This window comes from Cebus imitator, unplaced genomic scaffold (assembly GCF_001604975.1).
Source record: "Cebus imitator isolate Cc_AM_T3 unplaced genomic scaffold, Cebus_imitator-1.0 Scaffold1098, whole genome shotgun sequence".
NCBI lineage: Eukaryota > Metazoa > Chordata > Mammalia > Primates > Cebidae > Cebus > Cebus imitator.
The window spans coordinates 23,355-37,061 of record NW_016108413.1 but is presented as its reverse complement, the minus strand read 5'-3'; the positions used below and the strand labels follow the sequence as shown (position 1 = coordinate 37,061).

At 40.4% G+C, this 13,707-nt stretch overlaps 1 protein-coding gene and 1 pseudogene across 1 annotated transcript; both read right to left on the bottom strand.

Moving 5' to 3' along the window:
• Positions 1 to 90: 90 nt before the first annotated feature.
• On the bottom strand, positions 91 to 3,922 carry LOC108298800 (olfactory receptor 1361-like). The gene is made up of 2 exons (XM_017521369.2): positions 3,810 to 3,922; positions 91 to 752 (listed from the first exon to the last, which is right to left on the bottom strand). Exon 2 carries the CDS (start codon positions 734 to 736, stop codon positions 143 to 145), a length of 594 nt encoding a protein of 197 aa, XP_017376858.1. The 5' UTR covers positions 737 to 752; positions 3,810 to 3,922; the 3' UTR covers positions 91 to 142.
• A 7,947-nt stretch (positions 3,923 to 11,869) lies between these two features.
• LOC108298799 lies at positions 11,870 to 12,810 on the bottom strand (annotated as a pseudogene).
• Between the last annotated feature and the right edge of the window lie 897 nt (positions 12,811 to 13,707).

The following is a 13,707-nucleotide window of genomic DNA, read 5'->3' as shown; positions in this document are numbered from 1 at the left end:
AGGTGGGATCCACATGTGGACAGGGCCTTCCTTATTCCATGGGCAGATGGCAACTTCAGGATATTAGAGAAGATGTAAGCATATGAAACAAGGATACATGTGAATGGTGTCAGAAATATCATTCCACCCACAGTGAAGACCATCAATCATGGACAAAGGTATCAGAACAAGACATCTTTAGAATAGGGTAAGGGTCACAGAAGAAGTGGTGCACAGCATTGTTGGAACAAAATGCGAGTTGGGCCATGAATGGAAGAGTGTGCAGAAGAGCATGCAGGTTGGTGATGACCCACGATGTGGCCACTAGAAGGATGCAGAGTCTGGGCCTCATGCTCATGGTGTAGTGGAGCGGGCAGCAGATGGCTACATAATGGTCGTAGGCCATCACACTCACCGGGAAGCCGTCCATGTTGATGAAAGTGATGAAGAAGTAGATCTGGGTCATACAGCCCACGTAGGAGATAGGCTTGCTTCCCAACACGTGGTTCACCAGCATCTTGGGGATGGTGACTGATGAAAAGCAGATGTCAATGCAAGAGAGGTTGGCCAAGAAGAAGTACGTGGGTGTATGGAGATGACCGTCACAGTTGATGGCCAAGATGATGAGCATGTTCCCGATGATGGTGACCAGGTACATCCACAGGAACAGCCCAAAGAGGACCTCCTCCTGCTCTGCCTGCCCAGAGAGTCCCAGGAGAAAGAATTCTGTGACTCTAGTCTGGTTGCCTCCATCCATATCTGCTGGGAAGAAATTGTCATCATGGGATAAGATCATACGCCAACACCTGAGCAAATTTTATATTTTGAAAGAGTTTACACGTCAGTTAAAAATAAGCTAAAACTCTATGAGTAATTTTATGGAAAAAGCCTGGTTAATTTTGGTAGTGTTTTAGTGCTAATGGCTATTATAGTTTTCTTCTACTGCTATTTACCGAGTATCATATAAAAATACTTTAATGTACAGTATTTATTTATTTATTTATTTTTTAGACAGAGTCTTGTCTTGCTCTCTCACCCAGGCTGGAGTGCAGTGGCATGATCTCAGCTCACTGCAACCTCTGCCCCCTGGGTTCAAGCAATTCTCCTGCCTCCTGAGTAGCCAAGCGTGCACCACCACACCTAGCTAATTTTTTGTACTTTTAGTAGAGATGGGGTCTCACCGTGTGGGCCAGCCTGGTCTTGAACTCCTGACCTCAAGACTACCTTGGCCTCCTGAAGTGCTGGGATTATAGGTGTCAGCCACAGGGACCTGCCTAGTATTTAACTTAGTCTAATAATTGAGGTATTATATTTCATTTTATAGATGAAGAAAATGAGGATTGGGGTAGTTAGATGATTTATCCAAATTCACAGAGCCCATAAAAGTTAGAGTTCCAAATCAGCTAAAGTAGTTTTTCTTTATGCTATATTTTGATTAGCTATCATTTGCTGATTTTTTTTTTTTTTTAAACGGAGTCTTGTTCTGTCACCCAGGCTGTAGTGCAGTGGCATGATCTTGGCTCACAGCATCCTCCACTACCCGGGTTCAAGCGATTCCCCTGTCTCAGCCTCCTGAGTAGCTGGGACTATAGACGTGTGCCACTGCACTTGGCTAATTTTTTTGTATTTTTAGTAGAGATGGGGTTTCACCATGTTTGCCAGGAGGGTCTCGATCTCTTGACCTCGTGATCCATCTGCCTCGGCCTCCCAAAGTGCTGGGATTACAGGCGTGAGCCATAGTGCCTAGCCCATTTGCTGAAAATTTAGCCAAGTGGCAGACTCTAGTAAGTGCCATATGATAAACATGCAACTTTTATCTGTGGCTTTTATATTTCCCCAGAATTAGGAAAATTGTGTGGGCTTTGAAAGATTTGCTTGGTGGTTTGTCTTCAGCGTTTTAGCTGCCATGATGAGGCCTTCACTGTAGCTCATACCTGTTGGGTCTGCCTTCCTAAGCATGCTCTTCAGGTGGCTGTGTGGCATTCTTCCACTCTATTTCTGTTTTGTTTTGTTTTGTTTTTGATAGGATTTTGCTCTATCTCCCAGGCTGGAATGCAGTGGCACAACAAAGCTCACTGCAGCCTTGACCTCCCAGGCTCAAGCTGTCCTCCCACCTGAGCCTCCCAAGTAGCTGGGACCACAGGCACATGCCACTATGCCTGGCCTCACCTTTCTGCTAGTCAGAAGAGCAAAGGTCTTATACGGATTGTTTTTGCTATTGGATGAAAGATATTTACTGACTGATAAAAAGCAAGTTCATGTGGTACATCCAAGGATATTCCCAGGACTAAGAAATCATTACAGGCAGGGGTTAGATAAGGCACTGTGAATGCGATGCTGCTGGAAGAATTCTTGGCATTTTAACAGTAAAGGGGAGGAGGTGCATTCCCCAGGAGATCAAAGGACAGAAGAAAAGAGGCAAAAGAGAGCCAGACAACTGCTGTGTGACATGGCTTGGCCAGCTGGGCAGAGATATTGTATGGAATGATTTTAGCAGACAGGTTATGAAATATACATAATATGAGGTCAGTGAAGTGCTTAACACTGTGAGAATCGCATTAGTGAAATTAAAGGAAAAGTGCTCAGATGTGAAGCCACTTTTCACCTGGACGAGCTCCTACAATTAGGGCAAGTAGAGCAGTACTGGACAGAAGCCTGCGGATGCTCCAGAGGGAGTGTGGTTGGCCTGGACTGCAGAAGTCAAGGGGCAAAGGATTGCAGCAAAGCAAACAGGACACAGCCTTCACCAGCAGATGGGAGCGTTCTGCTCTTAAGGGCAGGTAGCTTCCTCTAGTAGAAACATGGGGAAACAACAAAAGAGGGATGACAGGATGCCAAGCGAGATGGTTACTATTGGTTTTAAATTGCTATTAAGACCAAAGGCTGAGAACACTACACTCTCTTGTTATGGAGCCTAGAGAGAGAGAACTGCCAACAGTGAGAGGGTCAGATATTGGAAAAAATATTATCATTTCATGCCGGAAACTCCAACAAGTTGAGATTCCTCAGGAGACTAGATACATAGTGATGAGTCATGCACCAATTCCTCTTACTCTGGTTGGACATTCACGCATCCCCCGGATTTGATTCCTTACAGGGCGAGTGCTCAACCAGTCCCCTTGACAATAATGTTCGCTTTGTGTGACTTAAATATGTTGACGTCTGCTTTCGTGCCTGAATCTCCTTGAGTCTGCTTGTGGGTGGCTGTGCCTGAGGCGTCTGGCATCTCTGTAGCATTGAGTGTTTGAAAACTAAGATCCTTAGTTTTCCTGGATCTTAAAACTAAGGCTGCTCAGGCCTTGGACCTCAGCCCAAGCCAACACCCCTCTGTGGGCTCTGCATGCATCCGAGTCACCTGCCATGAGTCACCTTTATTGTGCAGTCACTGACCATAGTGATGAACACAGAGAAGCAAGTGGCAGAAAGGTGGAAACTAGAGGCAGAATGGGAGGGCATGGGTGTCTGACAGAGCCTCTTTTTTGTGGTGAGGGTGGGTGGCTGTGGGCTGGGAGCTCCCAGCCCATGTTTTAGGAGCTCGCAGTGGCTGATCCTGGCACCACTAACCCTCACTGTCCCCTTCCTTTCCCACTGCCTTCCTCTCTATTTCCACCTTGGAAATGGGCTTGCCTGTTCTGCAGCGCAGGGCACATCTTGAAAGGGGAAAGCCTGGTACATGCCATCTAAGAGACAGTCCCCTCTTTGCACTTGGTTGGATGTGGAGGGGTTCACTGGGTCTGTTTTCCTAAATGTCGGTCCATATGTGTGTCTGTGGGGGTCTGTCTGTTGTTGGGGCTAACTGGGCCCTCACCTCCTTCCCCAGCCTGCCTTACCTGGCTGCTCTCTGTCGCTGTCAGATGCTTTCATGCAATTCCCATCTCTGTGGGCTCCACATTCGGCCCTGGATGATGGGAAAGCCACAGCTGGGGCTGAGCACTGAAGAACCTTTTCTCACTGGAGAATATTTAGAGTGAGACACTGTGGCTCTCCCAGGTTGGGTTTGGATAATTGGGCACAAATAAACAGATCCTCCATCCCTGGAGATGAGGGTTCCCTCCCATGGGGCCAGGGCACAAGAATTGCTAAGTTTGGGTGCCTCTAGGGCTGATTCCTCAGAGGTCCTCATTAGAGACACACAGACTGTGTTCTTGCTTGTACTCTGTCTGGGCACAGAAAATAGGAGTGAAACTCAGCTCTTGCACAAATACTTGTTCCACAAACTTGGACATTCAGCTTCCCTTCTCTTAGTCTGTTTACTGTCTAGGAAAACAGTGAGAGGAGCAGAGTGGTGGTTAACTTGGTGATGATAAAATACTTCATATCCCAAAAGGTGTTACTGTAACTATCACACACACACACACACACACACACACACACGGTGATTGCTCTTAGAACTAGAAGACAAATTTTACTAAATCTATGCTTTTAATGGAATACATTATGCATTTCTCAAATGGTAATTCCTTTAGTATTCCAAAAGAAATAGTGATGGGCCGAGCATAGCGGCTCATGCCTGTAATCCCAGCACTTTGGGAGGCCAAGGCAGGCAGATCATCTGAGGTCAGGAGCTCGAGACCAGCCTGACTAACATATAGAGAAACCCCACCTTTACTAAAGATACAAAAAATTAGCCAGACATGGTGGTGCATGCCTGTAATCCCAGCTACTCAGGAGGCTGAGGTAGAAGAATCGCTTGAACCTGGGAGGAGGAGGTTGCGGTGAGCAGAGATCACGCCAACTAAAAAAAAACAAAAACAAAAACAAAAACAGAAATACTAATGAGGAATTTAAATCCAAATTAAAAGTACAATCTCAAAAATTTAAATCTGCTAGGCATGGTGGTGTGCACCTGTAATCTCAGCTACTGAAAAGGCTGAAGCAGGAAGATTGTTTGAGCCCAGGAGTTGGAGGCTACAGTGACTTATGATTGTGCCACAGCACTCCGGCCTGAGCAAAAGTGAGACCCTGTCTCTAAAAATATAAAAATTAAAAATTAAAAAAATAAGCAAATAAACACCTACACAATTAGGCATATATACACATAATTGTACTATGTGTATATATAATTTCCCTTAAACCCAGGGAATATTAACTAATATTGAACACTTTTTTGGTTGTAATACAACCCTAAAAATTCCCTGATACATGGAATTTATTGACCACATTCTCTGTCCATAAAATAATAAAAGTAGAACCCAACAAATATAACATAGAAAATAAATAGTTTTTGTCAGATTTTTAAAAATCGAGGTGTATTTTATATACAGTAAAAATTATCTTTCTTATTGTATAGTTCTATGAATTTTGACAAATGCATTCAGTATTGTAACCAGGTTCAAAAATTGAGAAATCAAATAGTATGATCAGTCACCTCAAAAACTTTTCCTGGCTGGGCATGGTGTAATGCTTCCTGGTTCATGCTTGTAATCTCAGAACTTTGTGAGGCGGAGGCGGTGCGATCACTCAAGGTTAGGAGTTCAAGACCAGACTGGCAAATATAGTGAAACCTTGGGTCTACTAAACATACAAAAATTAGCCCGACATGGGGGCTTGCATATCATCCCAGCTACTCAAGAGTCTGAGGCAGGAGAATCACTTGAACCCAGGAGGCAGAGTTTGCAGTGAGCTGAGATCGAGCCACTATACTTAAACCTGGGTGACTGAGCGAGACACAACGAAGGGCACAGTGGCTCATGCCTGTAAATCCCAGCACTTCGGGAGGCTAAGGCAGGCAATCACCTGAGGTCAGGAGTTCGAGACCAGCTTGGTCAACATGGCAAAACCTCGTCTCTACTAAAAATACAAAAATTACCTGGGTGTGGTGGCACGTGCCTGTAATCCCAACTACTCAGGAGGCTGAGACAGGAGAATCGCTTGAATCCGGGAGGCAGTGAGCCGAGATTGCACCACTGCACTCCAGCTGGGGCAACAAGAGCAAAAATCCATCTCAAAAAAAAAAAAAAATCTAACAACAACAAAACTTTTCTAAGGCTCCTTTATAGTTAACCTTAATCTGAACTCCAGCCTTGAGCAATCACTAAGATTTGTGATCATTAGTGTTCTCATGGGCTGGGCGCAGTGGCTCACATCTGTAATCCCAGCACTTCGGGAGGCCGAGGTGGGTGGATCACAAGGTCAGGAGATGGAGACAATTCTTGCAAACATGGTGAAACCCTGTCTCTACTAAAATACAAAAAATTAGCCGGGCTTGGTGGCGAATGCCTGTAATCCCAGCTACTTGGGAGGCTGAGGCAGAAGAATTGCTTGAGCCGGGGAGGCAGAGGTTGCAGTGAGCCAAGATTGTGCCACTGCACTCCAGCCTGGTGATAAATCGAGACTCCATCTCAAAAAAAAGAAAAAAAAAAAAATAGTGTACTCATTTTGGCCAGGTGCAGTGGCTCATACCTGTAATCTCAGCACTTTGGGAGGCCGAGGTCAGGAGTTAGAGACCAGCCTGGCCAACATGGTGAAACCCTGTCTCTACTAAAAATACAAAAATTAGTCGAGCATGGGGGCAGTTGCCTGTAATCCCAGCTATTCGGGACACTGAGGCAGGAGAATCACTTGAACACAGGAAGCAGAGGCTGCAGTGAGCCGAGATAGTGCACTGCACTCCAGCCTGGGGTTTCAAAAAAAAAAAAAAAAAATAGCGTACTCATTTTTATTGTTGAGTATTATTTTTTTTACATAAAATTCTATTGATGTACTATCATTTGTTAATCCATTCATCTGTTCAAGGACTTTTGTGCTGTTTCCAGTTCAGTGGATTATGAATAAAGCCACTATAGCCAATTGCATACAGGGTTTTGTGAACACTACCTTCTATTTTACTTGGATACATAAGTAGAAGTGGGATTGCAGGGGGGTCCTATGGTAAGCGTTATGGACTGACTGTGTCCCCCCGAATTTATCTGTTGAATCCTTAATTCCCAGTGCGGCTTTGTTTGGACTTAGACCCCTTAAAGAAGCAATTAAGGTTAAGTAAGTTTATAAGGGTGGGGACCTGATCCAATAGGATTAGTGTCCTTACAAGAAGAGGCCTTGGAGTTTGCTCTTGCTCTTCTTTTTCTTGAGACAGGCACAAGGAAAGGTCATGTGAGAACGTAGCAGGAAGGTGGTTGTCTACAAGCCAGGAAGGGAGCCCTCACCAGAAACAGAATAGGTCAAAACCTAGATCTTGCATTTCTAGCCTCCAGACCCATGAGAAAATAAACTTCCATTGTTTAAGCTACCCAGTCTATAGTATTTTGTTATAGCAACCTGAGCTGATCAATGTAGTAAGTGTATTTTTAACTTTATAAGAAATTGACAAAATAGTTGCACCATTTTGCTTTCTTAGCAGCAGTGCATCAGTTTCCATTTCCCTACACATCCATGATATTTTCTGGGCTTCAGAAGAGCCATTCTAATAGGGATATAGTGTTATTTCATTGTGATTTCCATTTGCATTTCTCAAGACTAAATAAGTTGAGCATCTTTTTATTCACTAATTTTCTTTGGTAAAGCATCTGTTCAAATCTTTTACCCAATCGTAAAATTGGGCTGTTTTCTTATTTTCAAATTTTTTATTGTCAAACTTTGTGTATTCTGGCTACCAATTTATCAGATACAGCATTTGCAAATAATTGTATTAATCTGTGGCTTGTCTTTTCACTTTCTAAACAGCATTTTTAAAGAGAAATTGTTTTAAATTTTGCTGAACTCTAATTTGTAATTTAGAAGAAATGTTTATGGATCATTCTTTTGTTGTTGTACCTGTAAAATCTTTGCCTCACTCAAGATTGCAAAGATTCTATATTTTCTCCTAGAAATTCACAGTTTTAAGTTTTACATTTATGTTCATGGTTCATTTTGAGTTAATTTTGTATACAGTGTGAGGTATGGTGGTTTAATACTTTCAGTATAGTGATTTAATTATCGCATTACTATTTGTTGAAAAGATTATTTTCCCCATATTGAATTGCTTTGGCACTTTTATCTAGAATCAATTAATTGTATATGAGTAGGTCTATTTCTGAACTCTATTGTGTTCCATTGTTCTATCCATCTATGCATTGGTGAAAACTATTACGACTTTGTAATAAATCTTGAAATTAGGTAGTATGAATGTTTCAACTTTGTTTTTTCTTAAAATTGTTTTGCTGTTTCTAGTTTGTTTGCTTTTTCTTATAAATTTTAGAATCAGTTTGTCGATTTCTAAAAAAAAATCGTCCTTCAATTATTTTGATTTGGCTTGTGATAAATTTGTTATTTTTTTTTTTTACCTCTTTTTTGTTTTGTTCTGTTCTGATCTTTATGTTTCTTTTCTTCTACTAATTTTGAGTTTGGTTTATTCTTGCTTTTTAAGTTCCTTGAGGTACATTTTTAGATTGCTTATTTATAATATTTCTAGCTTTTTGCTAGAGGCATTTATTGCTATAAACTTTGCTCTTAGCATTTCTTTTGCTGTATTCCTTAGGTTTTGTTATATTGTGTTTCCATTTTTATTTGTTGCAGAAAATTTTTTTTATTTCCGTCTTAATTTCTTCATTGACCCAATAGTGATTCAAGAGCAAGAGCATGTTGTTTAATTTCCAGGTATGTGTATAGTTTCCCAGCTTCCTCTTGGAATTAATTTCTAGTTTCATTCCATTGTGGTCTGAGAAGGTACTTAATATGATTTTGATTTTTAAAAATTTGTCGAATTTGCTTTGTGCATTAACATATGGTCTATATTGGAGAATATTCCATGTGCTGATGAGAAGAATGTGTAATCTGCAGCTGTTGGATAAAATGTTTTGTTGAGATCTGTTAAGTCCATTTAATCTAATGTCTAGTTTAAAACAAATGTTTGTTTGTTGATTTTCTGCCTAGATGACCTGTCTAAAGCTTAGAGTGGGGTATTGAATCCCCCACTATTAATGTATTGGCATTTATCGCTCCCTTTATAGCTAGTAATATTTGCTTTATATATCTGTGTGCTCCAGCCTCAGGTGCATACATATTTAGAATTGTCATATTCTCTTGTTGACTTGTTTCCTATATCATTATGTAATGACTTTCTTTCTCTCTTTTTGCTATTTTTGACTTAATTTCTGCTTTATTTGATATAAGTATGGCTACTCCTACTTGGTTTTGGTTTCTGTTTGCATGAAATATCTTTCTCCACCCTTTTGATTCCTGTTTTTAATTTTTTTACTTCAATTTCTTTTGACATATTTTGCTTTTTCCTTTCCATCTTTTACACTGACTTTAAACTTTTCTCTCTGTTTTAATATAAGCATTTAAAATAGCAAATTTCTCTCTAAACATTACACAGATTTTGATAAAATTTATTTTCCAACATTATTCAAAATCATTATTCATTTCCACTATGATTTTTTATTTGATTCATTGATAATTTAGAGGTATGTTAATTTGTAATTATTTGGGGGTATTTTCTTAATATGTTTTTGTAACTGTTTTCTAATTTAAATTTGCTTTGGATCTGGCATGGTGGCTCACATCTGTGATCCCAGCACCTTGGGAGGCCGAGGTGGGCAAATCATGAGGTCAGAAGATAGAGACCATCCTGGCCAACATGGTGAAACCCCGTCTCTACTAAAAATACAAAAATTAGCCTGGCGTGGTGGCATGCACCTGTAGTCCCAGCTACCTGGGAGGCTGAGGTGGAAGAATCACTTGAACCCAGGAGGCAGAGGTTGCAGTGAGCCAAGATTGAGCCACTGCGCTTCAGCCTGGTGACAGAGAAAGACCCTGTCTCAAAAAAAAATTTTATTTTGGTTATACAACAAATGTGTAAGCCTGGTCTATTTTGTTGGGTATTTCATGTGTACTTGAAAGGAGAGGATAGCATAGTTTAATATCAGGTAAGTATGTCAAGTTGTTTGATAATGTTGTTCAGCTCTTCTCTGTCTTTATTGACTTTTAGTTTATTTGTTATATCAATTACTGAGAAAAGGCTGTTAAAATCTGCTTTTATTTTTGTCAGTTTTTAGTTTGTGTGTCTTGAAGATAGCAAGTTTGCTACAGTCACTCTGAAACAGATGTTCTGAAATGGCTCAAAATGGGTGTTTCCCTTCATGTTAAGAGTTCTTCCTATATTAAAAGTATACATTATAGATGGATCCCATTTTATCCCTAGTCTGCCAATCTCTTCCTTTTAATAGGAGAGTCTAATCCATTTACGTTTGATGGGATTACTGATAATGAAGGATTTACTTCTGCCATTTAGCTATTTATTTTTTAGTATGTTTTTTGTTCCTCAATTCTTCCTTATTGCCATTTTTTTGTATTTAGTTGAATTTTTTACAGCATATCATTTTAATTTCCTTTTCTACTTTTATGTATTTTTAAAGGTTTTTTTACCTCAAAAAATATAATTGACATCTTAAACTTATAACAGCCTAATTCACATCTCAATTTCCCATTCAGCCTTGCTTACCACACTGTCATTGATTCTTTAACTCATGTTATTGAAGATTAACAAAAGCTCTACTGACAATTTTCGGGGGTATACCAAGTGTAAGCAGTAGTATTTGTTCAAAATGAGCATTTAATGTAATACTGAGAATGAGACATATGTGAAGATATATGTGGCACAAGGAAGAATATGATGACACCAAGATGAGTCATATAACCTTAAACAGCAACATATAGTCCATGCATTATATTTCAAACTACTTCTAAAATGATACTAACACTCCAGAGGAATACATCAAGTTTATCCAATTACCTCAAGTATCCATTGGCACTGGGATGCATTCCTTTGGGGATTCACATACCCTAACTCAAGAAGCACAATGCTGAGTGCTTCATGCTTGACAGTTGAATATAATCAGACAGTACCTAGAGAGAAATGCAAAATTATTAGAGTTTTGAAAAGTTAAGGGATTCTTTCAGCAATGGAAGGATCAGAGAAAGAAAGAAGAAACAAATTATTGATAAATGAAACTACATGGATGAATCTCAAAGGTATTATGTTGATTGAAAGAAACAAGAGTAAAAAGTTTACATACATTATGATTCCTTCTATATGATATTACTGAAAAGGCAAATCTCTGTGGGTGAAGAACATATCAATGGTCGCCACTGGATAGGAATGGAGGAAGGAGCAGCATGGGGGAATATGTTGAGGTGAGAGAGCTGTTATGTATCTTGATAATGATGGTGGTAATGTGAATCTATCTATGTAAAACTCACAGAACTATACACCTCCCAAAAAGGTCAATTTTAATATATGCAAATTTAAAAATTAAAATAACACAAACAAAAAGAAAATGATTAAATCTCTCTGAGGAAATGCTCAGGACCATCCTAGCCCCAGTAGTAACTGTATATAGGCTTGAACAAATTAACCTCTCTGTGACTTTATTTACTCATCCAGTAAAACGGGAATATTTACAGTATCACTTCATAAGGTTGTGTGAGAACCAAGTGAAATAATACAGAAATAGTCCTTAGCATATTGAAAGTATTCAGTAGGTTTCAGCTCTTGTTTTATTTAATATTATGCAGAATAAGATAATTGGGATGATACTGGTGAAAATTCATTTGGCATATGTGGGTCTCAGTTTACAGAAGCAATTTCCAGACCATTGCGGTAGCCAGTATCTTATAATATTGTTAGACCCACCCTTTAAAAATGCATTCAAGTGTCACTTTGAATTAACCACCTAATTTACCTTGACCTCAGTCTAGTTTTTATGTGTATAATGAGGGTTATAGGATTAGTCCCTGACATCGATAAAAAATTAACAGTTTTATGACTTATAAGGACTCACCAGCCTCATATTTAAAAACACGATCATAATGACATGTCACTAATTAGATGCATAGTCATGGGTGAGTTTTGCACCTATTTTGGCCTCAGTCTCTCTGCTCCCAGTTCTCTCAATTCTAAAATTTTCTAATTCTAGAATCTTGACAAAACTAGTCTCCTAAAAATTAGTTACCTTAGGGCTCCCTTCACGTCATAATTCCTGAGGCAGTAGATGAAGGGATTAAACAGGGATGTCACCACTGTGAAGCTGACAGTGGCCACCATGTCCTGTACTGAATAGGAAGATGAAGGACACATGCAGACCCCCAAGATTGCTCCATAGAACAGGGATACTACAGTGAGGTGGGATCTACATGTGGACAGGGCCTTCCTTATTCCCTGAAGAGATGGAAACGTTAATACATGAAAGAAGATAATAGGCATATGCAACAGTGATACACGTGAATGGTGTAATAGACACTAGTCCACCTGCAACACATACCATCAACTCATTGATAAAGGTATCAGAAAAAGAAAGCTTTATAATTGCATAGGGGTCACAAAAGAAGTGGTGCACAGCACTGTTGGAACAAAATGTGAGTTGGGCCATGAGAAGAGTGTGCAGAAGAGCATGCAGGTTGGTGATGACCCACGATGTGGCCACCAGAAAGACAGAGTCTGGGCCTCATGCTTGTGTTGTAGTGGAGCGGGCAGCAGATGGCTACGTAACGGTTGTAGGCCATCACACTCAGCAGGAAGCCGTCCATGTTGATGAAAGTGATGAAGAAGTAGATCTGGGTCATACAGCCCACGTAGGAGATAGGCTTGCCTCCCAACACGTGGTTCACCAGCATCTTGGGGATGGTGACTGATGAAAAGCAGATGTCAATGCAAGAGAGGTTGGCCAAGAAGAAATACATGGGTATATGGAGATGACCGTCACAGCTGATAGTCAAGATGATGAGCATGTTCCCGATGATGGTGACCAGGTACATCCACAGGAACAGCCCAAAGAAGACCTCCTCCTGCTCTGCCTGCCCAGAGAGTCCCAGGAGAAGGAATTCTGTGACTCTAGTCTGGTTGTTTCTGACCATGGCTGGGGTTGAGGCAGGACCTGGTAGGGTAGGTGGGGTATAAAAACTATAGATAAAAGTAAAAGGAAGCCGGGCACAGTGGGTATGCATGTAATCCCAGCACTTAGAGAGGCCGAGGCAGGTGGATCATGAGGTCAAGAGATCGAGACCATCCTGACCAACATGATGAAACCCCATCTCTACTAAAAATACAAAAAAACTAGCTGGTCATGGTGGTGCGTGCCTGTAGTCCCAGCTACTTGGGAGCCTGAGGCAGGAGAATTGCTTGAAACTGGATAACAGAAGTTGCAGTGAGCTGGGATCATGCCACTGCACACCAGCCTGGCGATAGAGCGAGACTCTGTCTCAAAAATAAATAAATAAAAGGAAATATTTAATTAATTGCAATCTATCTATTGTTTAGAGATCGTAATTTTCTGATGACACCAGACCCAAGATTATTTCTTAATTAATATCATTTTAAATATAAAATTACATGAGACGGGTGATAGTGTCATCATTTGAGCAAAATGATTATGGTACTGCTTTTGTCATTGTTTTAGGATTAACTTGCATGAGATAATCCTATGGAGCTAGTTTCGCTGCAATTAACAGCTGGTCAATTTTCATAATGTTATAACTATCTTTGATTACATACAGCTTAATTCATACTTCACTAACATTTACTGAACATGTAGTATGTACGAAATATTTTCACATACACTATTTCTTTTGATCTTGTGAATGGTAAATTGCATCATTCATGGATGAGGAAACTGAGACAAGGAATCAGAGGTGAAGAAACTGAGGCTCAGAGAGATTGGGTGATGTTCCCCAGTGGACAGGATCCATATCACTTAGCAGTCCTAAAACAGCTCAAACGCCCTTTTCTTTAAATCCCTCCCTGGCTTCAGCTTC

What these genes read in the sequence shown, in the direction of transcription:
- LOC108298800 (XM_017521369.2), bottom strand. Translation starts at nt 736, where the DNA reads ATGGATGGAGGCAACCAGACTAGAGTCACAGAATTCTTTCTCCTGGGA.